Consider the following 26,542-nt stretch of genomic DNA (forward strand, 5'->3'; position numbering starts at 1 on the left):
CAGGTGTTTCCAATCACTTTGTTGAAATTCAAACGTAGTCCCACAAAGCAAATGGGGTTCTCCCCTTATGAAATCTTTTATGGGAGCCCTCCCACCATTATCAAGGACATAAATGGAGGGATCTAAATGAGATAGGCAATCTAACGCTAAGGCAACAGATATGGGCCCTTGGCTCTACCCTAACTACCTTACACTGCTGGGTTAGGGAGCAATTACCTGTGAGTCTGAGCACAGATTCTCACCCCTTTATACGAGGAGATGCTGTATGAGTGAAGAAGTGGAATGTCCAACTCCAAAAAACCCCTGTGGAGAAACCCATTCACTGTTATTTAGTCCATCCCTACTCCAGTAAAGATGGTGGGTCCCTGGATTCACCACGGCAGAGTGCAGCCAACATCTTGAAACTGGTAGAGCATTCCTAATCCACCAACGCCATGCAAGCTGACCATACAAAGGAAGCAATCTGCAACTCCATAGGCTCTGGAAGACCGCAGCCCAGCTTTAGTCACTCCAGAAGCTGACTAATCTATGCAAGGCAGAAGCTTGATGGGCCAGTGGAACAAATGGACTGTCCTTATTTTCTATATCTGTTTCCTTACTGTGATGCACTGTCACCCCTTGTTTCTCTCTGTTAGTGTGATTCTTGCTCTACTTTTTGCGATAGGATTGGCAGAGGCCGCCTGGCCGGCTGGGAGTGTGGCAAGAGGTTTCTGTTAGCATTCACCTTCCTTTTGTGGATAGGATGCTTTGTAGGTATTGGTTGCTTCTAATCTGGACCCCTGCTGTAGACCTAGATTCCTCATCATGTGACCCATGTATTCACAGAACCAGGTCAGGCCAAGGAGTCTATATTTAAAATATAGTTTTAAAAAACCTACTTTTAACCGCGTCTCCTGTGAATTCAATACAGATTTCCATAATCTGTGTTTGCCCTTCCGCAGTCATTTTAATTAATTTCCCATTTTTAATTTATTTTATTTTCCCATAGTTAATAATTTATTTAATTAAATTAAATATTAAACATATTTACATAAATATTAAACATATTTAATTAAATTTAACAATTTAATTATTTTAATTTCCCATATTTAATTTACTAATTTTTTTTGAGTATAGCTGACACTGTCATGTCTCAAATACCAAATATACAGGTAAGGACTTAAAGACAGGAAAAAAAGATAATTTTAGTTGGTACATATCCTATACATCTTCAGTTTCTTTTCTGATAGCTGTCTGATAGCTGTCTTTAAGATATAGTAGATCTTAAATTGATATTTCATAACACCCAAGAATTCTCCACTTCCTCTGTATTAATGGAATACTTATCTATGTCTATAGTTAGCTTCCCTTGCAACTTGTTGGGACCATATAACTTAATTTTGAGCAAAAGTTGTAAATGGAGATATGTGCAATTTCCTTTGATTGTTCTTTGATGGAAGGGGTTTGCCCTCCTCTTCCTCTACCCCTTTTCTGAACAAATCTCTGTATATATCTTCTTTAAGAAAGGTGTTTGAGTTTTTAAATGCTTTTGGCAGAATGAATTAGAAGTGAAAAAGATGTAAAGAATTAGTATGTCTAAAATTTAAGAGAATATATTTCCTGTTGGTTATGTTTTGACCTCTTTTATTCTATTTTTATCATTAATGTCTTATTTTTTCTAACCTTTCAATTTTTGGTATAGGGAAAATGGTGAAAGAAGACGAATGGAATATAAAGTCAATGTAGTATTAAAAATTATTTACTTTTAAAGGTTATCTTATATTCACAATATCTAACATGAATAAACAATACATTCATAGGCTTGACTTTTAATGGTTTTGTAATGTAAACTTTTTAAATTTTTGTACAATGTGTGTAGGAGATAGTTGGTGTCTGTAACTCTGAAGTTGGATGAACCATGAGATCATGACCTGAGCTGAAGTTGGCTGCTTAATGGATTGACCATCCAGGTGCCCCTAAAACATATGTTATTATTAAAAAGGCATATGCATAAATAAAAACATATAAGGACAAATAAAAGTTGCTCCCAGTTATATGTAGAAATATTTATAGGGAAATTCTAAGAAAAAATGAGATTTATTGTCAAAATCATGTTAATAAGATAGGCATATATAAATGAAAAGATTGTTTTTCCTGGACATTTCTTTTACATTCACATAATTGTGAAGCAGTCTATTATATATTATTCTTCATTTACACAAATTATTCCAATGGCAACAACTGTAGGAATATATCCAAACCCCCTATATCAGAATGTTACCTCATCAAACCATTCCTCATCCAAATTCAGAGTTATACACACCAACTACTAACTTTGGAAATAATCAGATAAATTTCATTTTGGCAAACAGGAACTATACAAGTTCATAAAGAGAGAATATCTCTCAGGTATGGTCATCTCTAAGCTGATCTGTTATATGACTTTATCATTTCATGCAGGAAAAAAAAATACCTGCTCATAGATCAGATTCTGAAAAAACTTTCTTGGTTGTCAGCATTTTTAAAAACTCACCTTGTAATAACATTACAGTTTAGTAAGCTTAGTTTAACTATTTTTATTTGTGTAGTTTTGATAAGACACATAAAAGGGAAAGAGCAATCAATAATGGAGACAGAGTTCATTTGGAATGGATTGACAGATGAAACTTCACTGCAAATTGTTATTTTTCTCTTTTGATTTCTAAGGTACAATGTTGAACATGATGTATAATGTATAATCCCTACTTAAATATTTTAATGTATTTCTTCAGCCAAAATTTCTCCCTTTTTGGAAATCTCATTCACACTGATTTATATATCTAAATTCCTGATAATTCCCATGACTGAAGACTAAACAATTTCCTAGAGTGTTGGTACAACTCGATTATTTTTTTCTTCATCTTTTTGGAAGCTTCAGAATCGTATGTTCATATGTCCTATCACTAATTTGCTGTAGTCTGCAGCCCACTGCATCACCTGGTGATTATGCCCAGCAAAATGTGCTACCAACTTGTGTCAACTTGTACTTAGTTCATGGGACCTGGATTAATCTCTTAGTATACTTGAGACACAGATTGAAGTTCATTTGATATTATTTGGATATCCAATTATTTCAGCAGTAATTGCTGAATACTATCCTGTATCCACTGAATTACTAAAAAAGAATTATCTGAGACAGAAAACAGAAAGCAATAGTAAAAACCAATGAAGACAAAAGTCAAATCTTTAGAAGATAAATATAATTGATATATCTCTAGTTAGATTCATCAGGGAAAAATAGAAGGTACAAAGTACTGATTTTAACATAAGATGACTTCAGTACTGATCCTATGGACTTTGAAAGAATAATGAACAAGTTTATGGCAAAAGTAGATCATTTATATGAAATGGATAAAATCCTTGTAAAACATAAACTTCCAAAGCACCCAGAAGAAATTTATAAATGGAGTACTATATAACTATTAAAGTAAACAACGTGTAGTTAGAAATGTTCCCAAATGCAAAAACAACCTAGGTTTAGATGGCTTCACTTTTGAATTCTACCAAAAATTTATAAAAATATCAACTATACACACAGTCTTCAAAAAATTGAAGAGGAGGGAATACTCAATTCATTCTTTAAATTTTTTTTTTCAACGTTTATTTATTTTTGGGACAGAGAGAGACAGAGCATGAATGGGGGAGGGGCAGAGAGAGAGGGAGACACAGAATCGGAAACAGGCTTCAGGCTCTGAGCCATCAGCCCAGAGCCTGACGCGGGGCTCGAACCCACGGACCGCGAGATCGTGACCTGGCTGAAGTTGGACGCTTAACCGACTGTGCCACCCAGGCGCCCCAATACTCAATTCATTCTTAAGCCATCACTACCATTACACAAAAACAAAGGCAAGGAATTAAAAGAAAAATAAATTCAAAAAATATTGCTTATGATTAGAGATACAGAAATTTTAAAATAACATATATTCAATCCAATAACATACAAAAAATTATAGTATAACATGACCAAGTGGGGTTATTTTTTAAATGCATTGTTCATTTAACATTAAAAAACATACCAATATAATCTTTAACATATATATACCTAACAATAAAGCACCAAACAGTACAAAGAAAAAATAATAGAATTGTGAAGAGAAATAGATGAACCCACTATCATAGTTAGAAACTTCAGCAACTCTATCCAAAATGGACAGATCCACCAAGCATAAAATCAGTAAGGACACAGTTAAACTCAACAACACCATCAATCAGCTGTATATAATTGACATCCATAGACTATTTTAACCAACAACAGCTAAATACCTTTTCTTCTCAAATTCACCAAGACAGATCACATTCTGGGCCATAAACTACACTTTAAAAATTTTGAAGATTACAAATGATACAATAACTGCTCTCAAACCACAATGGCATTAAATTATAAATCTATAAAAAGGATGACTGAGAAATCCTAAATTATGTGAAGATTAAATAACACTTCTAAATAATACATGGATCAAAGAAGAAATCTCAAGAGAAATTTAAAATTTTTTAACTAAATGAAAGTGAAATAACACCTTGTTAAAGTTTGTGGGATACGGTGAAAACAGCGCTTAGAGGGAAATTTATAGCATTAAGTGAATCTATGAGGAAAGAAGAAAAATCTATAACCAGTTATCTAAGTTTCCATAATATGACATGGACATTAAAAGGATAATAAGGAAACACTATGAACAATTCTATGATCATAAATTTGCTAACCTAAATGAAAGTGACCATTCCTTGAAAGAAAGGATTTGCCAAAATTCACACAAGAATAATCTGAAAAGGCTTATACCTATTAAAAACTCACTTAATAATTATCTTCTGGGGCGCCTGGGTGGCTCAGTCGGTTAAGCGTCCGACTTCAGCTCAGGTCACGATCTCGCGGTCTGTGAGTTCGAGCCCAGCGTCAGGCTCTGGGTTTATGGCTCAGAGCCTGGAGCCTGCTTCCGATTCTGTGTCTCCCTCTCCCTCTGCACGCCCCCCCCCCCCCCCCGTTCATGCTCTGTCTCTCTCTGTCTCAAAAATAAATAAACTTTAAAAAAAAATAATTAATTATCTTCTAAAACAGAAAGCATCAGGCATTCCATGTTCATAGTTCATCAGACAAAATACTGTTAAGGTATCACCCAAAACAATTTACAGATTTAAATCAATCTCTATCAAATTCAGTAGCATTATTTTTTTTCAAAAATGGAAAACTTGATTCTCAAATTCAAACAGAATTACAAGGAAACTTGAATACCTAAAACCATCCTGAAAAAGAAGAAAAAAGTGGGGACACTCACACTTCCCAACATCAAAGCATACCCCAAAGCTACAGTAATCAAAAAAAGTGTGTATTGACATGACAGATATATAGAAACATGGAATAAAATGAGTCCAGAAATAAGTCTATGCACCTATCACTAATTTTTCACTAGGCTAACCAAGATCATTCAATGGAGAAAGAATAGCCTTTTCAACAAAGAGCGCTGGGATAACTAGATAATCACAGGTAGAAGAATAAAATTAAACCCTGACCCACATACTACAAAATTATCTCAAAGTATATCTATTACCTAGATGTAAAAGCAAAACTATCCAACTCTTTTAAAAAGAGTGTATATATGTCCATGACCTTGGATTTGGATTTGGAAATGAATTTTTAGATATGGCATAAGCAACAAAAGGATTAAATTTGGCTTCATCAAAATTAAATACTTTTTATTCAGCTAAGGATATTACCAAGAAAGTGAAAATAAAACTTACAAAAAGGGAGAAAATTGTATAAGGTTCTAAAATATATGAATCCAGAATATATGAAAAACTATTTCAAATCAGAAACAACAACATAAAGAACTAACCCAATCAGAAATGTGCAAGGATTTGAATACAAATTCTTTGAAATGGCCAATGAACACATACAATGATGCTCAACATCATTAGTCATTATGGAAATGCAAATAAAAACCATGAGATACCACTTCAAACCCACTAGAATGTCTATAGTTTTTTTTTTTTTTAATGTGGATGTGGAGTAATTGGAACCCTTTTGCATTGTTAGTGGGAACGTAAAATTGTGTAGTTTGGCACAGTGTGTGGGCTAGAGATGTTTAGGTCAAGTTTGTGTTATTTCCATAGGTAGAGTCCACTGAAATCTGACTTCTAGAATAGCAAAGTCTATTACAAAGAGTAATAAACAGAAATATAGGTTTTTTTTGTGTATATCTCTTTGTGTTTATTTTTATGTGACTCTATTAATGCTATGGGTTATCCTTTAGGAAAGCCTAGATTAAAAGAAAAAAAAATTCAGAGACTTTCATAGAATTAGTGAAATTTTGAGTAGAAATTATATGAATGAAATTTTAGAGGCTGTTAACTGCTGACTTATGATACTGAAGGAAGTTGGATGTCAGTAGCAACGTGTTTATGAGGATATTAATATAGTAGGTATCTCTATAGTCTTTCCTCTTTAATTCTCCTTTTTCCCTCCTCCTCTCCTCCTGCTCCTTCTTCTTCATAAAAGTCAGCTGTGAGAAACCACACAATAGTGACAGCCTTTATTCTTCTTGGACTGACCAATGATCCACAATTACAGGTGGTCATGTTTCTTTTCTGTTTTAAATCTACATTTGAGTGTCAGGGAATCTAATAATCACCCTCACCCTACTGGACTTTCATCCAAAGACACCCATGTATTTCTTCCTCCAAAACTTCTCATTTTTAGAAATCTCATGCACAACTACCTGCATCCCCAAATTTCTTGTCAGTATGGCAGCAACTGATAATGAAGTAGGGAAGCTGAAGGGTATCCATGTTAGAAAGGCTCCATCTCTCCTGGTTTTCTGCTAGGCCCCATTTACTCATGTTTCATATTTTGCTTCTGAATAAGCCAACGAAGCTATGTTCCCATTTCAAGAAGGGAGCAAGAAAGTTAATCATTATCTGAGTTTTGTCCTAGGCCCAAACACCTGTTAACACCTAACAAGAGCCAAATTCAAACATGTTCCAGGACATTAGCTTCAAACAAATCTCAGTTGACACTGGCATCAATACCCCTAACTTTGGTAATTTATGGAATAACATTTATTGTTCACCTGGCATTTGCTTTTCTCTGGATTCCTGAATGAACACATACTCTAGACCTTCTTCTAATATAAACCCCTACCCCCCCCCCAAAAAAATAACAAATTGACTCATTCTCCTTTCCTTTCCAAGTCTCCCAGATACTCCATCTGCTATTCTTAGTGTGTCATTCACGCTATCCAATAAACTCTGTTGCTACTTTCCCTGGCTTGCATTTGATTTCTACCCTGAGTGAAGCCAAGGACCCTCTTGGCTGGTCCTGTAGGACCCTCCTCTGGAGTCTGTCTGCATCGGTATGATCATTTCTTACAACAGTTGTGCAGAACAGCTATTTTATACTCGCTTGGGTTCAATACAACTTTTTCTCCTGTTTCCTTAGGTAAATGTTTGCCTTTGGACTAGTACTTCATGTACTCTGGGAAGACTTCCTTAAAGATTTCTGTAGTTAAACTATTTCAATAATGTGACCCTTATTAGTGAATGAAAGGATTCAGATAAGGTTACTCTTTTAATGATCTAAACAATAACCTTGTTTTCTGAGGGGTTGAAATTCCTAATTATAAAGCTTTCTGAAGAAATGGAAAATAGAATGATAAGAGTAGATCATTGGAAAAATATTTTTAATAGTCTTAGGAGATTCTTAGAATCATTACATGAAAGTAATAGTAATCATACTTTTAGTAGTAAATAAAAAAATAGTTTGCAAATGTGTAAGTCAAATGAGAATTTCTTGTTGCCTGTGAATTGCTAGTAAAGGACCAAAACCAAAGTTTTCTTGTATATCAGATTCTAAAAACAGCCACCAACAATTAGGGTCAGATGCATTTACACAGGGTTTATAAACAGATGGAAGTATTAACCTAATTACCATGAAACAAAAGGAATGAGATAGATGAAAGATATGGTTCTATCACCTCCCTAAATCAACAGTAAGGGACGGAACACCTACACAAAGGAAATGTATCCTTCCTGGATGGAAGTTTGCTGAATTTTTTAATATTAACAGATACACTATTGTTGCCAAAGGGAAAGAATCTGTGCATTATTTCCTCAGGTCAGAATCCACTAACAGTTTTGCCAGGTAGAAAAGAAACTGGAATTGACAGAAATATTTTGGCAAATAAACCTTATATCAGGTAACAACACTCTGTTATTATCAAACACACTGAATTTATTTCATAACAATTTTAGAAAACAGATGGATAACATAGCATATATTGGTTGTATTCCAGACATAGGGATGGTAGGGACAGGAATGATAACCTTAAATTATATTTATAAGACTACCAAAGTGATTCTTACACAAAACCTTTCAAAATTACTGATATACCAGGTTTAAGTCCAAAATATAATTTTAGCATACAGGTCCCTCTAACTTCTCTAGACTTGTTACCTCTATCTTTATAACAGTATATTAAGCACTTGTTGGACCACATTCTTGAATTGTTCAAAATAAGCAATATCTTTTACTGAGTGCTAAATAGTTCTAATAGCATATATTTAATGAACTATGAGCTGTGGATTAAATTTCTCCTATTTTATACATGGAAATTATTAGGCACAAAATTTTTATGTATTCTTTGCAGTATTCTACATTGTGTATGTAAGGAAACATTTACTGAACCCAGGCTGAATATCTCACAAATCCTGTTTGAAATATTTGATATACCAATTTTCCAAATGCATGTAGTTATCTAATACCTCCATATTATCTGCATATATTTGTTATCTGCATATATTTGTACCTCATTCATCTTTCTCTATGTGTATTTTTAGTCTCAACATAATTATTACTTTCTCCTAAAAGGCCTCCCAGATCTCCAAAATTACTTAGAAGCCATACGATATGTCATAAAGTATTTTAATATTCCTTTATTACAACACTAATTATACACTCTATAGCAATATTGGAGTTTTGTGTTTGTCTCCGTTAAGCAATGCAAGCTTCTTAAAGGTAAGGACTGAGCCCCTTGCAATGCCTGAAATAAGGGAGATACACAATATGTATTTAACTACCAAATGACATATAACAAGTTATACTTATAAAAGACATACTTTATTTAAAGTATGGTTTCTAGAGGCTAATATATAACAAATAAATGTTACTTAAAGCTTGTATTACAGACTTGAGGGAATAAGTTATTGTAGCAGGGTGCTTCCATTAGGAAGAATAAAATGTATTGGTGGCACTGAGCTGCAAGATTCTTCAAGAGACTGTCCTATATGAGTGGTGCCTGGGTGTCTCAGTTGGTTATGTGTCAAATTCTTGATTTCTGCTCAGGTCATTAATCTCATGATTTGTGAGTTCAAGCCCTGTGAGGGCTCTGCACTAACAGTGCAGAGCCTTCTTGGGATTTTTCTCTCTCCCTCTCTGCCCTTCCCCTTCTTGCTCTCTCTCTCTCAAAAAATAAGTAAACTTAAAAAAAAATTAAAGGCGAAACAAAGAGAATGTCCTATATAAGTAATGAGGTAGAAAAACATGTCACAAGAAGTGAAACATTTTTTTTTGTTTTTATAAGATTATGATTTGTAGCATTTATTACAATTGTTTTTATGAAAAGCACATCTTTTGTAACATATCCCAGAAGACTTCTTTTACCTGCTGGTTCCTTAGGGTATAAATGAAGGGATTTAGTAAAGGGGCAACTGAGGTATACAGCAAAGCTACACCTTTGGATAAAGTCACTCTTTCTTTGGCAGATGGTTTAATATACATAAAGATGCAACTCCCATAAGTCATGGAGACAACAATCATATGGGAAGTATAGGTGGAAAAAGCTTTGGTCCTTTGCTGTGCTGAAGGGAATTTAATAATGGTCTTAATAATGCAAGTGTAAGACAGAATCACCAACACCAATGTGATCATAAGTGTCACGACAGCAAAGAAAAAAAGACACCAATTCTAGGACATGTGTATCTGTGCAGGATATCTGCAGGATAGGAGGAGTTTCACACATAAAGTGATCAATTATTTTGGAAGCACAAAAATCCAGTTTGAGTCCCATGACCAATGGTGGAAAGATGATTAGGAATCCAGTTACCCAAGAGGAAAGTACAAGTTGATAGCACACTTTGCTGTTCATAATGATTGGGTAATGCAAGGGTTTATAGATGGCAACATAGCGGTCGTAGGACATAGCAGCCAAGGTAAAACTCCATAACTCCCAGTAAAAGAATAAAAAATAATTGAGCTGCACAATTGTTATATGAGATGGTTTTTTCTCTAGCCACAATGGTTATCAAGTATCTGGGAATACATACTGTTGTGAATGTGATTTCCAAAAATGAGAAATTATGGAGAAAAAAATACATTGGTGGCTTGAGGCGAGGATCTAGCAGAGTAAGGAGGATAATGATTAAGTTCCCCAACAAGCTCAATATGTAATTAAGAAATAGAAACATGAAAACCACAATTTGCAATTGTGGGTCATCTGTCAATCCTTGGAGAATGAAATCTATTTCCATCGATTGGTTTTTCATTTCTCTTTTATGAGATTTATCAAATGTTCATAAGAAGACAAATCAACCTATATATAAATCTATATATATATAAATCTATATATATATATAAATCTATATATAAATACATAAAACATAAATATATATAAATTAGCCTAAGTGTATATAAATTAACTTAAATATATATAAGTTAACATAAACTAAATATATATACTAAATCTATAGTTTAACTAAATATATATAAATTAACTAAATATTTATGTTTACCCAAAGCAGAAAAAAGTATATATTCTTTACCAATTTGCAAACGATTTCTCCAGTCTGAAATTGGAGATGCCACATAATTACATGCTACAGTCAATTCTAAATTCTTTCCCATCCATTAGTTCTCCTTATTATATTTCTCACAATTTTTCTCTGGAACTTGGATATTTTCTTTGGTTAATACACATTTTTACCCATTCCCCCTGAGTGGACTCAACTCTGCATGCATAATTTAAATAAAAGAATATGAATTATTTTAAATGTATTTTTCTATCATTTTTATTCCACCTGTACAAATGCACTAGGCTGTTTTGTGTGTTAGAATGTGTATCATGGTGATTTTCAAAACAAGGATTTAGAATTATATTACAATTCCTGTGGTAGCCAATGACCAGGTAGCACTGATTTACATTAATTAAAGTGAAATTTTTGTGCACTGAAAGTATATAATAATTATTATAAATTTTCTTGACTGGCTCTGCTACATTAAAATGTACAGTTGTTTTTTCAGTATATATAATAAAGAAAACAATGCAGCACATGACAAAGACAGACAACATTTTAATAAAAAATATTGTCTTTTTTTCAATTTTTTTGAAGTGTATTCCTACACGTGTCTACATAATCTGGGTTGCTGTTTCTTTGTTTTACTTTCTCAATATTCTTTGTAAAATTGTTGAATAATCCAGAAAATATTATAGGGAAGTAAAATGTGCCACCTCAAAATTGTCTCTTTGGCTCGATGATTGATTTAAGCAGATTATTTTTAAGAAATGGAAGACTCACAATGTTTTTCTTTTTACCTCCTCTTCAAATGCCTAAAAGAATTTAGACAGAAGACCTGCTCCAAAAAGGGAACTATCACCATAGATAACTACAGTGTAATATGAGTTAGATGTGGTAGAGAGGGAGGAAGTTAGTCTCATTGTTTCTGTATGGCCCAGCAAACATTTGTTTACCAAATACTTACCCTTTTTCATTTTCCTTTGAATTGTCTTCCTTCTCTTCAAAGTCCCAGCCCCTGGTATACCCTTCTTCTTAGCTCAGAATGGCATGTAAGCCTCAATTGCCTGACTGCTGATAATTCTCATATCCTTATGGAGCCACCCATAAATATGTAATTAATTTGATTTTCTCCTGTTAATCTGTCACATGTCAATTTCATTCTTAAATAAGCCAAAAGAATCTTGACTAGTAGAGTAAAATCCCCCTTTCCAACATGATATTACTACCTGTCCTTTCTATGTATAGCAATTCTACTTATTTCCATGTTATATTATCCCCTTTTATATTAAACATGCCAGTATATTTCATTATATGTATTACTTGCAGACCTTTAAAAGAAATGGTTTACTAAAGCATTTTTTACTAAAGCATTTTATTTTTATTCTCTTTTATTTGTCTTATTAATACTGCTATTTGTTTATTAATTAATTTTTCTTGTTTGGGGAAAAAATAAAACTAAGATGTTCCATGATTAATGTGATTTTCTAAAGCAGATATTAGGGAATAGCTTCAATATTTTTAACAGTAATTAAAGACTTGCAGTCTTTAGCTACTAAGTGATCACAAACTTTTATTGTAAAAAAATATATTTATCTCCTTGTTATAACTCCCATCTTTGCTCTATTTCTGACTTGAAACGGTATGCTCACAGAGTTATTCATACAATTTCTATTACTGTATGGGTCTAACAGAATGTTCTAGAACTATATTATTTCAAATTTTAAAGAAGAATTGCTCAGTATTTTTTCCACATCACTTTACCCAGGGCAATAATTAATAAAGAGAAGCAGAGAAAATGAAGGTTAGTTGCAACTATATATAAATAAAATAGATTACAACATTTGTTAATACACAACCATAAAATGACACTACTATTAAAAAAATTTGTAACTGTAGTAGTCATAATAGTAGTCAAACTCAACTTCTTGAATTGGACTTGTGTATTTGACTTAATTTCTGATTTTGAAGTTAAGTTAAAATTGTAGTTGTCTTACCTCCTTGGATTTATTGTGTCTATTGTTCCTTTATGTATGCATGGCAGAAATGTATTTTAACATAATTATGATTTTACTCTTTTTTATTTTTTATTTTTTAATGTGTATTTTTCAGAGAGAGAGAGCACAAGCAGAGGAGGGGCAGAGAGGGAAACACAGAATCTAAAGCAGACTCTAGGCTGTGAGCTGTCAGCACAGAGCCCTACGTGGGGCTCAAACCCACAAACCATGAGATCATGACCTGAGCCGAAGTTGGACACTTAACTGACTAAGCCACCCAGGTGCCCTATGACTTTACTCTTTTATGATCATAATTTATTATCTAATCTGGACAAATACTATTATCTATTTACTATCATTGATTTTTGTGGGAGCAACCATGTACATATGATACTTCTGTAAAGAATTCCCACATTCCCTCAAATTCATACTTACTTTGAAGGTCAGAACTCAGGTATTAACAGTTTTAATGGACATCCATCTTCTATTCCAGACAAGTTGCATTTTGTGAAATTTTGTTGTTATGACCGCTGTCATTCAAAACCTCAAAATAGGTACTTATATTTTAAAATAAAATAAAATATGGCAACCGAAACAACTCATGGCATAATTTAATGAAAGATAAGCAACTGTTCCAAGAAAGACTCCATATTGCTATCTGTACACTTATGAAATGCTGCAGTTTTATCATTTTCTACTTACTACAGACTCAAGTGTTATATTGAAACAAAACAAAGTTGGGGGGAAACCTCTTCTTTGGGGATCCAGGTTCCAAAAATACTAACTATTGTCAATAAAAGACACCATTGTATTCTACTTCAGATAAAAGCTGAAGTGAAAGTATCCCAGAGGAGTATCATAAGTGATTTAGAAAAATAAGTGAAAAATTTAACAGGATCATTAGCAGTTCACTGTCGTAGGGCAACCCTGAAAAATCCCAAGCTGTTTTATACAAGCCCAAGACATTGTCTTGTTTCAAATTAGCAACAGAAGCAATTTTAGACTTTATTGTAAACCATTTTATACTCTGGAACCTAGTGTCCTATTTGTTTATGAATAATAATTAAGCAAAATATATTCTCAGATTAATAAATTGAGAATTCAGTGGGATTTTTGGTGAAATTATTTTGATCTTTCAAGTGAACTGAATTTTATCTATTAAATATATTGTATGTTAATGCTCAAACCTGGAGATTCCAATGTCTATCAAACTAGTAAATGTTTTAACAAATTGTGGTATATACATACAATGGAATAAACTAGTCGTATGTAAAAAACAAAACAAAACAAAACAAAACACGATTGAATCTTAGAAATATTATGCTAAGTGAAAGAAGCCAGATATAATATTTAGATACTCTATGATTCTAGTTCTATAATTCTGGAAATATCTGAATTACAGAGACAGAAATCTGATCAGTGGTTTTAAGTGCTAATGGTGAGAAGTGACTGACTACAAAATGTCAAGAGAAAACAGTTTAGGATACTGGAAATATTTTATATCTTAATTGTAGTGGTAGCTGCATTGCTATATGTGTTTGTCAAATTTATCAAACTATATACACCCCCAAAAAGTGACCCTTCTTGTAGTTAAATTCTATTTCAATAATCTATAAAATATATTTAAATGTAGCTTACCTTTTGTGTTGTTGTTGTTACATTACTAATAAGATTACTTAGGTCTGTACTATCCAATAGAATAGCCACTAGCTACATGGGGATATACATATTGAAATTTAAATTAATAAATATTAAATTAAAAATTAAATATTCAGTTCCTCAGCTACACTAGCCACATTTCAAGTGCTTGATAGCTATAGGTGATTAGTGACTACCATCTTGGACAGCACTGACTTAAATAATTTTTAGCTTTTGTCTTTTCTAAAGCATATATTTTATTATATAAATTTTGATATGCTACATTTTATTATCATATAGTTTAAAATTTTCTCTAATTCCTTTCTGATTCCTGTTTTGACCAATTGGCTATATAAAAGTATATTGCTTAATTTCCAAGTATTTGGTCACTTTCTATTTGTCTGATACTAATTTCTTGCTAATTTCCATGATAATTAGAAAGCATACTTTCAAGAATTTATCCTGTGAAAATTTCTGAAACTTTCTTTATGCTAAACTCATAGTCAACTTTGTAAATATTTCAATATTTTTGAGAATATTAAGTATTTTGAACTTGGATGCAGTCAGCATTCTATATTTATGAGGGAGTAAAAAAGAACAGAGCTTAAGATTTTTGGTATTTTTGCAAAGACTAATCATTTTATAGCAATTTAGTTATTGTAATTTTCATCTCCATCATTTCTTTTTGCTTTCTTTTAGGTTTTCTATCTCATTTTTGATATTTCCATCTTGTTCATACTTTACTTTCTTGACTTCGCATCTTCCTTTAATTCTTTTAACACCTTTAGACAGTTGTTCTAAACTCTGTCTAGTGGATCCACCATTAAGTCTTTTTCAGGGAAAAATTCTGTTGATTTCTTTTGAATGCGCCATATTTTCTTGTTTCTTTTTATGACTTGTAATTTGTTGTTGTTGAACACTAGATACTTGAATCCAATAATGTGATAACTCTGGAATTCAGATTCTTCTCCTTCCCCAAGGCTGCTATTTTTTGTTATTGTTTCTGTTTTCATTTATTTTTTGATGGTTGTAGACCAGTGCAGACTCTGCCAACACTGCATCTCTGGTCTTGTGCGCTTTGCAGAGTGGTGCTGCTGAGCCCCTCCCGTGGAAGACCTGCACACACCTCATTAAAACTACACAACCCACCCCACCAGCCTGGTCATAGTGGCAGTGACATGTCTCTTGTCACTGGCACACAAACTTTGCAGGCACTGTGTGCCCCACTCCCTCCAAGATGTTCTTGGAGGCACAAACCAGGCACAAGCCTGACAGTGTGCAAACAGCCGCAACAGGGCCAGGACCACTTCAAAGTGCCCTGGGGCTAGAGGAAGTTTACCACACAGCAGTCCCCTGTGGTCCCAGCAGTGGGCTGGGGGAGGACATCTGGTCTGATTGCAGGCTCCACCCACCAAGGATAGCTTCTCAGGAGACCACACAGGAAAATCACCCTGTACTTGGGTGCCGCTGCATCTCTGGCAAATACCTGGTCTGACCAAATGCAGCCCAAAGCAGACACAGATTGATCCACTAACACCCCAGAGACACAAGGCTACCCACAACAAGCAAAGAGAGCCACTGCAAAATATTGGAATGTAGGAAAAAGTGGCCAAGACTCAACAGCAGGGCACATGCAACACAATACACATAGGAGACACCCATGAAGCACCAGGTTCTAGTGAGCAGAGGGCATGCCACTGCAGGACACTACAGGACCTCTTCTTCAAAAAGCCATTACTTTCAAGAGCAGGAGATGCAGCTGACTTTCCTGACACAGAGAATTAGAAAAAATGAGATAGAGGAATATATCTCAAATGTAATAATAGGACAAAACCACAGAAAGAGACCTAAGTGAAATAGAGATAAGTAATATGCCTGATAGAGAAGTTAATGATCGTAAAGATACTCACTGGTCTTGAGAAAAGGGTGGAGGATCTCAGCGAGACCCTTAACAAAAACATAAAAAGGAAACCATCAGGGGCGCCTGGGTGGCGCAGTCGGTTAAGCGTCAGACTTCAGCCAGGTCACGATCTCGCGGTCCGTGAGTTCGAGCCCCGCGTCAGGCTCTGGGCTGATGGCTTGGAGCCTGGAGCCTGTTTCTGATTCTGTGTCTCCCTCTCTCTCTGCCCCTCCCCCGTTCATGCTCTGTCTCTCTCTGTCCCAAAAAATAAGTAAAAAACGTTGGAAAAAAAAAATTAAAAAAAAAAAAAAAGGAAACCATCAGAGATGAAGAACACAATAAATGACACTTTAAAAACCCTAAATGGAACAAATAGCAGACTAGAGAAAGTAGAACAACAAATCAGCAACCTTAAGGACAGAATAATGGGAAGTAATCAAGCTGAGAAGATGAGAGAAAAGAAATTATGCAACATGACAACAGATTTAGGGAATTCAGTGACTACATCAAGTTTAATAACATTCACATTATTGGGATCTCAGAAGGAAAAGAGAGAGAAAAGGAGGCAGAAAATTTATTTCAAGAAATAATAGTTGAAAACTTCCTGAATCTGGGGGAGGAAACAAAAATCCAGTTCCAGGAAGCAGAGATTCCCCAACAAAGTCAACCAAAGGAAGTTCACACCAAGACACATACTAATTAAAATGGCAAAATGTAGTGATAAAGAGAATTTTACAAGCAGAAAAGAAGATAGTTACATAGAAGGTAACACTTATAAGTCTATCAGCTGATGTTTCAGCAGAAAATTTGCAGGCCAGAAGTGAATGGCATGATATATTCAAAGTACTAAAAGGAAAAAAACCTTGCAGCCAAGAATACTGTATCCATCAAGGCTATCATTCAGAACAGAGGAGAGATAGAGTTCCCCCAGTAACAAACAAAAGTTAAAGGAGTTCATGACAACAAAACCAGCCCTAAAAACAGTCAAGAGATTCACAAGTAAAAGGGTATAAAGTATGACACCATATACCTAAAACATGGGGGGTTGAGGAGTAAAGAATGGGTTCAAACTTAAGCGACCATCAACTTAATATACACTGCTATATGCAGGAGATGTTATATACAAACCTAATGGTAACTACAAATCAAAAGCAGTAATAGATATACAAAAAATAAAGAGAAAGGAATACAAGTACATCACTAAAGAAAGCCAGAAAACTGAGAGAAGAGAGTAAGAGAATAAAGAAACAGAGAAGAGCTACAAAAAAAAAAAAACAAACAAACAGGTATCAAAATGGCAATAAATGCACACCTATTAATAATTACTTTGAATGTAAATGGACTAAATACTCTAATAAAAAACACAGGGTGATGGAAACGTTAAAAACAAGGCCCATCTATATGCTGCCCACAAGAGACTCATTTCAGGCCTGAAGACACCTGCAGATTGAAAGTAAGGGGATGGAGAAACTTTGATCATGCAAATGGCTGTGAAAAAACTGCAGTAGCAATACTTATATCAGACAAAACAGACTTCAAAACAAAGACTGTAATGAGACAAAGGATACTATGTAATCATAAGGAGAACAATCCAGCAAGAAGATATAACAATGTAATTATTTAAGCACCAAACATGAAAGCACCCAAATACATAAAGCAGCTAATAACAAACATAAAAGAACTAATTGATACAATACAATAATACAATAATAGTAAAGGACTTTAACACCCTATTTACCTCAATGGCTAGATCATCCAAATAGAGAATCAATAAGGAAACTGGCTTTGATGACACATTGGATGAGATGGATTTTACAGATATATCAGAACATACAGATATATCTGTCCTACAATAGCAGAATACACATTCTTTTCAAGTGCACACTGAACATTCTCTAGAATAGATCATATGTTGGGCCACAAAACAAGTCTCAACAAATTCAAAAAGATCGAAGTCATGCCATGCATCTTTTCTGACCACAATGCTGTGAAAGTAGAAATCAACCACAAGAAAAAACCTGGAAAGAACATAAATGCATGAAGGTTAAATAGCATGATACTAAACTATAAATGAGTCAACCAAGATGCCACACAGGAAATCAAAAAATATATGGAAACAAATGAAAATGAAAACACAGTGGTTCAAACCTTTGAGATGCAGCAAAAGTGGTTCCAAAAGGGAAGTTTATAGCAATACAGGTCTATCTCAAGAAGCAAGAAAAAATCTCAAACAACAAATATTATATCAAAATAGGAATAAATAAGACATAAACCCAGTGGAAGAAAGAAAATAATACAGATTAGAGCAGAAATAAACAAAATAGAAACTAAAAAAATAGAGACTGGGTCTTTGAAAAGATCAATAAAATGGATAAACCTTCAGTTAGACTCAAAAAAAGAGGACTCAAATAAACAAAATCACAAAAGCAAGAGGAGAAAGAGCAACTGACACTACAGAAATACAAAGAATTATAAAAGAATATTATGAAAAATTATGTCAAAATATTGGACAACCTAGAATAAATGTATAAATTCTTAGAAACATATAAGCCACCAAAACTGAAACCAGAGGAAAATTTGAACTGATAAATTACCAGCAATGAAATTGAATTGATAATCAAAAAAACAAAAACAAAAACAAAAACAAACAAAAGTCAAGGACCAGATGGCTGCACAGGTGAATTCTACCAAACATTTAAAGAAGAGTTAATATGTATTCTCAAAATTTTCCAAGAAACAGAAGAGGAAAAACAGCTTCCATATTCGTTCTATGAGGTCAGCATTACTCTGATACCAATACCAGATAAAGACATTAAAAAAAGAAAACTAGGCCAATATCTCTGATGAACATAGATGCAAAAATCCTTAACAAAATATTAGCAAACCAAACCCAAAAATACATTTAAATAATTATTCACCATGATCAAATGGGATTTTTTCCCCTGAGATACAAGGGTAGTGCAAAGCAATCAATATGTTATATCACATTAACAAAAGAAAGGATAAAAATCATATAATCATTTTAATAAATGTAGAAAAAGCATCTATTTGACAAAGTATAATATTCATTCATGATAAAAACCTTCAACAAGGTAGGTGTGAAAGGAACATACCTCGATAAAATAAAGGTCATATATTAAAAACTCACAGCTAACATCATAGTCAATGGAGATAAACTGAGAGCTTTTCCCCTAAGGTCAGGAATAAGACAAGGATGTCCATTCTCACCACTTTTATTCAACATAGTACTAGCAGTCCTAGCCATAGCTATCAGACAAGAAAAAGGAATAAAAAGAATCTAAATTGGTAAAGAAGAAGCAAAACTCACTACTTGCAGATGATGGCATACTATATAGAGAAAACCCTGAAGACTCCACCAAAAAACTACTAGAACTGATAAATGAATTCAGTAAGAAAACAGGATATAAAATCAATGCACAGAAATCTGTTGCATTTCTATACACCAATAATGAAGCAGTAGAAAGAGAAATTAAGAAAACAAACCCATTTAGGGGCACCTGGGTGGCTCAGTCAGTTGAGCAATGGACTTCAGCTCCGGTCATGATCTCACAGTTCATGGGTTTGAGCCCTGCATCAGGCTCTGTGCTGACAGCTTGCTCAGAGCCTGGAGCTTGCTTCAGATTCTGTGTCTCCTTCTCTCTCTGCCCCTCCCCCACTCACACTTTGTCTCACTCTGTTACTCAAAAATAAATGTAAAAAAAGCATTAAAAGAAAAGAAAAGAAACCCATTTACAATTACACCAAAAATAAATAAATAAATAAATAAAATACCTAGGAAAAAACTTAACCAAAGAGGTAAAAGACCTGTACTCTGAAAACTATAAAACAATGGTGAAAGAAATTGAAGATGACACAAATTCAAAGATATACCATGCTCATTGCCTGAAAGAACAAATATTGTTAAGATGTCCATAGTACCCAAAGCAATCTACACATTTAATGCAATACCTATCAAAATACCAACAGCATTTTTCACAAAACTAAAACCAGCAATCCTAAAATTTGTAAGGAACCACAAAAATAAAAAAACCCAAATAGCCAAAGAATCTTGAAAAAGAACAAAATCAGAGATATTACAATTCCAGACTTCAAGTTACATTAAAAAGCTAGCTACTAATCAAAACCATAGGGTACTGGAAGAAAAGTAGACACCTAGATCAATGGAACAGAATAAAGAGTCCAGAAATAAACACATGATTCAATAACTCTTTGACAAAAAGAAGCAAAAATATGCACTGGGAAAAAATGGGAAAAACTTCACCAATGGTGCTGGGAAAACTGGAAAGCTACATGCAAACCACTTTCTTACACCAAACACAAAGGTAAACTCAAAATAGATTAAAGACCTAAATGTAAGACATAAAACCATAAAGTTCCTAAAAGAGAGAACAGGTAATAACTTCTCTGGCATTGGTTGTAGCAACATTTTTCTAGATATGTCTCATGACATAAGAAAACAAAAGGAAAAATCATGTTAGGATGGCTAAAAACAAAAACTAAAGAAACAATAAGTACTGCTGCTGATGTGGAGAAAAAGGGACCTTCATGCGCTATTGGTGGAAATGCAAACTGGTGCAGCCACTGTTGAAGACAGTATATATGGCGGTTTCTTAAAAAATTAAAAGTTGTGGGGTGCTTGAGTGGCTCAGTCAGTTGACTCTTGATTTCGGCTTAGGTCATGATCCCAGGGTTGTAGGATTGAGCCCCACACACTCTGTACAGATACAAAGCCTGCTTGATATTCTCTCTCTCTCTCTCTCTCTCTCTCTTTCCTTTTGCCCGCCCCCCATCTCTAAATATATATATATATATAACTACCATAAGATCCATTAGTTCCACTACTGGACATTGACCCAAAGAATATGAAAATACCAATTTGAAAAGATACATGCACCCCTATGTTTCTGAAGCATTATTTACAATAGCCAAAACGTAGGAGCAGCCCAAGTGTCCATGGATAGATGAATAAAGAAGGTGTATGTGTGTATATATATAAATATATATGTAATGAAATATTAGTTAGCCATAAAAGAGAATAAAGTCTTGCCATTTTCTTTTTTTTTTTTTTTAATTTTTTTTTTCAACGTTTATTTATTTTTGGGACAGATAGAGACAGAGCATGAACGGGGGAGGGGCAGAGAGAGAGGGAGACACAGAATCGGAAACAAGCTCCAGGCTCCGAGCCATCAGCCCAGAGCCTGACGCGGGGCTCGAACTCACGAACCGCGAGATCGTGACCTGGCTGAAGTCAGACGCTTAACCGACTGTGCCACCCAGGCGCCCCATGTCTTGCCATTTTCATCAACATGGATGAGTCTAGAGAGTATAATGCTAAGCAAAATAAGTCAGTCAGAGAAAGACAAATACCATTTGATCTCACTCATGTGGAATTTAAGCAATAAAACCAATGAAGAAAGAAAGAAAAAAAAAGACAAACCAAAAACAGACTCTTAACTATAGATAACAAAGTGATGGTTACCAGAGGGGAGGTGGGTGAGGGGATGAATGAAATAGATGAAGGGATCAAGAGTACATTTATCATGGTGAGCACTGAGTAATACATACAATTGTTGAATCAGTATTTTGTACACCTGAAACAAATACAACATTGTATGTTAACTACACTGGATTAAAAATTTTTACGTGTGCTTATAGTCAATTTAAAGAAAAAAACAAAGAAAAAGGAAAAAAAGAATTTGCAACCAACATTCTTGAAAGTGAAGGAAAGACAGGGATGCCTGGGTGGCTCAGTTGGTTAAGCAACTGACTTTGGCTCAGGTCATGATCTCTCAGTCTGTGGGTTTGAGCCCCGCGACCAGCTCTGTACTGACAGCTCAGAGCCTGGAGCGTGCTTCGGATTCTGCGTCTCCTCTCTTTCTTCCCCTTCCTTGCTTGCACTCTGTCACTCCATCTCTCTCAAAAATAAATAAACATTGGGGCGCCTGGGTGGCGCAGTCGGTTAAGCGTCCGACTTCAGCCAGGTCACGATCTCGCGGTCCGTGAGTTCGAGCCCCGCGTCAGGCTCTGGGCTGATGGCTCAGAGCCTGGAGCCTGTTTCCGATTCTGTGTCTCCCTCTCTCTCTGCCCCTCCCCCGTTCGTGCTCTGTCTCTCTCTGTCCCAAAAATAAATAAACGTTGAAAAACAAATTTAAAAAAAAATAAAAATAAATAAATAAATAAATAAATAAATAAATAAACAAACATTAAAAAAAACTTAAAAAAAAAAAAGAAAGTGAAAGAAAGACTAGGGAACTATTCCAAATTAAAGGAGACTAAAACATGGTAATTAAAGTAACATGTAATTCTAAATTGGATTTTTTTTTGTATAAAGAAAATTTTTAGACAATTGGTGAAACTTAAATAGGATTGGAGAAGAACATGTTAATAATGTAGCAATGTTAATGTACTGATAGCAATGGTTATATTGTACTTATCTAGTAGAATATATTCTTTTTTGTCATAAACACATACTACTCTACTGAGAGCAGATGGAGGGAGGATCAAATGGTGCAGGAATAAAAGATCTTCATCGTGTATTTGTTCTTTTTATTTACATTTATATTGTTTCAAAATTTAAAAATAAGGAAACATGTAGGTACTGCCGTACACCTTCAATTTGGGGCATGTGTCATAAATTAATGAAATCCTAACATTGACTAGGAAGCAAGAGAGAGGTTTCTTTTTGGGGTAAACCCTCTTACATGTAGAATTGGTCATATTGTCCCAGGGAAGTGGAATATGTGAAATTCTTGTTGGCATCAACTTTAGAGTTTAAATTAGTTCTAGCTACCTTTTGGGGGGAATATCTGTTCTGTTTTATAGTCAAAGAAATTAAGTTTTTTAAATTTATTTATTTTTGACAGAGAGAGAGAGAGAGAGAGAGAGAGAGAGAGAGAGAGAGAGAGAAGTGGGGGAGCAGCAGAGAGAGAGGGACAGAGAGGATCCCAAGGAGGCTCCACACTGTCATGAACTGTGAGATCATGACCTGAGCTGAAATCAAGAGTGGGATGCTTAACCAACTGAGTCATCCAGGTGTCCCAAAGAAATTCAGTTCTATGGTTAAAGCAATTCAAAGTTTTTATTTCCTTCCTTCTTTCTTTTGGTTGTTATTGTTTTTATTTTATATTTTACATACATGCCCCCTGACACTAGTCTTAGGGGGCATTATTTTTTTTTGTAATTTTAATTAATCCCTGTGTGTCTCTTATGAGCAAAATGATAAAACTGTGGCTCTAATTGTTAGCACACAATTTGAAGCAAGAATTCTTTGTTACAAAATTCGGGTTCCTTTCATATGGGAAACTTCCTAAAACATCTTTCTATTTAGAGCATTGCATTTTCACTTAGAATTTTTATGGAGATATTCTCCTTCATTTTAATATATAAGAAAAGAAGACAGAAAATGAATCTTATCTGGCCTGAAAGAGGATTTTAACTGAATTATTTGTAATGTCTGGGTCATTTTAATGAGCGTGAGTGAAAGTGAAAGATATTAAAAGATGCAGATAATTTCCAGAATACATATCTGTTTTAGAATTCTTCTCCAGAAAACCTTTGGAATTAAATTTCCTCTTAAAATATTGAATTTTTTTATAATATTGTAAGAGAGAAAATACTCATCATTTATTTTTTACTCCTGTTTTTACCATATTCCCACAGGGAGAAAAGTATATCAATGTATCCAAGATATGGTAAGTCATTTATAATTAGCAATAAATATCTAGATCATATATAAAAAGCAATTCTGCAAGTACAAGTCAGATAAAATCCATTGACTTTAGAACTGTCATAGATTTTTCTATTTTCATGCAGATGCAATAGTCAAAACTTCCTGATTAAATGCAACTAATATGAGAAGACTGATGTGTTTGAAACCAAAGAAAAATAATAAAGTGAAATGAGATGAAAGAACAATGGGGATGTACTACATCGGGACAAAATAATTAATGAATATTAATTATTAGAATATTTCAATCATATAAAAATATGTAATTGTCATTATTTCTATATTTCACATATTTTTTAAGTGTTCTAGTGAGCTAAGGACTTTTGAATAAACGCTGTAAGTTGACATTGGTACAATTTTCTAGATGTTATAAGTATTTTTTCAATAATTTATAAGATATACAAAGAAAATACATTTAAAGTCATACTTATGTTTATTTAGAACATTTAAACAGAATTCAGCTCATCTGGAGATGATCAGCTCAAATTTAAATTATCTTTCAATTGCAAATAGGGAAAAAGAAAAAATTCAATACTGTTATAACTGTGGCTCAAATGGAACAATCAGAGGCTGCATAGGTTGATCTATGCTATAATTTTAAGTATCATCTGTCTTGTTAAATTGGATCAACCTTTTAAACTTGTTTACATTTCTGACTATGTTTATCTTTCTGTTTGTAGTTTTTTAAAAAAAAATTTCTTCTTTCCACTTTTGGGGCTGTTTTCCTATGTCTATTTCATAGGACTGAAATCTGAAATGAGGAATCAATCAAGAGAGATGGAGTTCATTCTCCTAGGACTGACCGATGACCCACAACTGCAAATTGTGATTTTTGTATTTCTCTTTCTAAATTATGTGTTGAGTGTAATGGGGAACTTATCCATCATCCTTCTTACCTTGCTAGATCCCAGCCTCAAGACTCCCATGTATTTTTTCCTCCGAAATTTCTCCTTCTTGGAAGCTTCATTGACAACAGTCTGTATTCCCAGATTCCTGATAAGCATCGTGACTAAAAACAAAACAATATCCTATGATAGTTGTGCATCTCAGTTGTTCTTTTTCCTCTTATTAGAAATTACAGAATTTTACCTACTGGCTGCCATGTCTTTTGACCGTTATGTAGCAATCTGCAAACCCCTACATTATCCAGTGATTATCAACAACAAAGTGTGTTACCAACTTCTATTCAGTTCATGGACATCAGGCTTTCTATTTACATTTCCACCATTGGCCTTGGGACTGACATTGGAATTCTGTGCTTCCAGAGTAATTGATCATTTCATGTGTGACATTTCCCCTATGCTGCAGCTTTCTTGCACTGACACTCATTTCCTGGAATTATTTTCATTTGTCTTAGCTATTTTAACACTCCTAGTCACATTGCTGTTAGTGATTCTTTCTTACACATATATTATCAAGACCATTCTAAAAATCCCCTCTGCTCAGAAAAGAACAAAGGCTTTTTCTACTTGTTCTTCTCATATAATTGTGGTCTCCCTTACTTATGGTAGCTGTATCTTTAATTACATAAAACCAACAGCAAAGGAAAGGGTGATTTTTTTTTTTAATTTTTTTTTCAACGTTTTTTATTTATTTTTGGGACAGAGAGAGACAGAGCATGAACGGGGGAGGGGCAGAGAGAGAGGGAGACACAGAATCGGAAACAGGCTCCAGGCTCCGAGCCATCAGCCCAGAGCCCGATGCGGGGCTCGAACTCACAGACCGTGAGATCGTGACCTGGCTGCAGTCGGACGCTTAACCAACTGCGCCACCCAGGCGCCCCAAGGGTGACTTTATCCAAAGGTGTAACTGTTATCTATACCTCAGTTGCCCCCTTTATTAAACCCTTTCATTTACACTCTAAGAAACCAGCAAGTGAAACAAGCCTTCAAAGATATACTCCAAAAGACTTTCTCTTTTTTCAAAAAATGAAAAGAAACTTTAATTTTTAAAACTTGGAGAGGGGCGCCTGGGTGGCGCAGTTGGTTAAGCGTCCGACTTCAGCCAGGTCACGATCTCGCGGTCCGTGAGTTCGAGCCCCGCGTCAGGCTCTGGGCTGATGGCCCGGAGCCTGGAGCCTGTTTCCGATTCTGTGTCTCCCTCTCTCTCTGCCCCTCCCCCGTTCATGCTCTGTCTCTCTCTGTCCCAAAAATAAATAAAAAATGTTGAAAAAAAAAAACTTGGAGAAAAAAGTAAATAGAAATGTTTACTCATTTCATAAATTAATCTGCCCTTCAATTAGTTAACCTGATAATATTTTAACCAGAACTTTCAGCACAATACATCTATCCTTTCCTGTTTCTCTTTATGATTAGCATTCCTTTCTGTGCCTCAGCAGGAGTCCTCTCTTTAGTTAACAACACAAATGTTAAATTTCATTTACTTTACAAAACATGGTACTGACCTCCTCAAAAAAAAAAAAGTATTAGATATTCATCATAAGAATGTTATGAATTATACAGACAT

General features: G+C 34.4%; 2 protein-coding genes across 2 annotated transcripts; one reads left to right on the plus strand and one right to left on the minus strand.

The window, feature by feature from the left end:
- Positions 1 to 9,603: 9,603 nt before the first annotated feature.
- On the minus strand, positions 9,604 to 10,548 carry LOC122473060 (olfactory receptor 6C6-like). The gene is given in 3 exon segments (XM_043563168.1): positions 9,604 to 9,961; positions 9,963 to 10,215; positions 10,217 to 10,548. Coding segments are annotated over 3 exon segments (927 nt in total). The 3' UTR covers positions 9,604 to 9,619.
- Positions 10,549 to 24,659: 14,111 nt separating this feature from the next.
- LOC122473081 (olfactory receptor 6C6-like) lies at positions 24,660 to 26,008 on the plus strand. The gene is given in 3 exon segments (XM_043563189.1): positions 24,660 to 25,623; positions 25,860 to 25,908; positions 25,910 to 26,008. Coding segments are annotated over 3 exon segments (939 nt in total). The 5' UTR covers positions 24,660 to 24,832.
- The last annotated feature ends 534 nt before the right edge of the window (positions 26,009 to 26,542 follow it).

This window comes from Prionailurus bengalensis, chromosome B4 (genome assembly GCF_016509475.1).
Source record: "Prionailurus bengalensis isolate Pbe53 chromosome B4, Fcat_Pben_1.1_paternal_pri, whole genome shotgun sequence".
Taxonomy (NCBI): domain Eukaryota; kingdom Metazoa; phylum Chordata; class Mammalia; order Carnivora; family Felidae; genus Prionailurus; species Prionailurus bengalensis.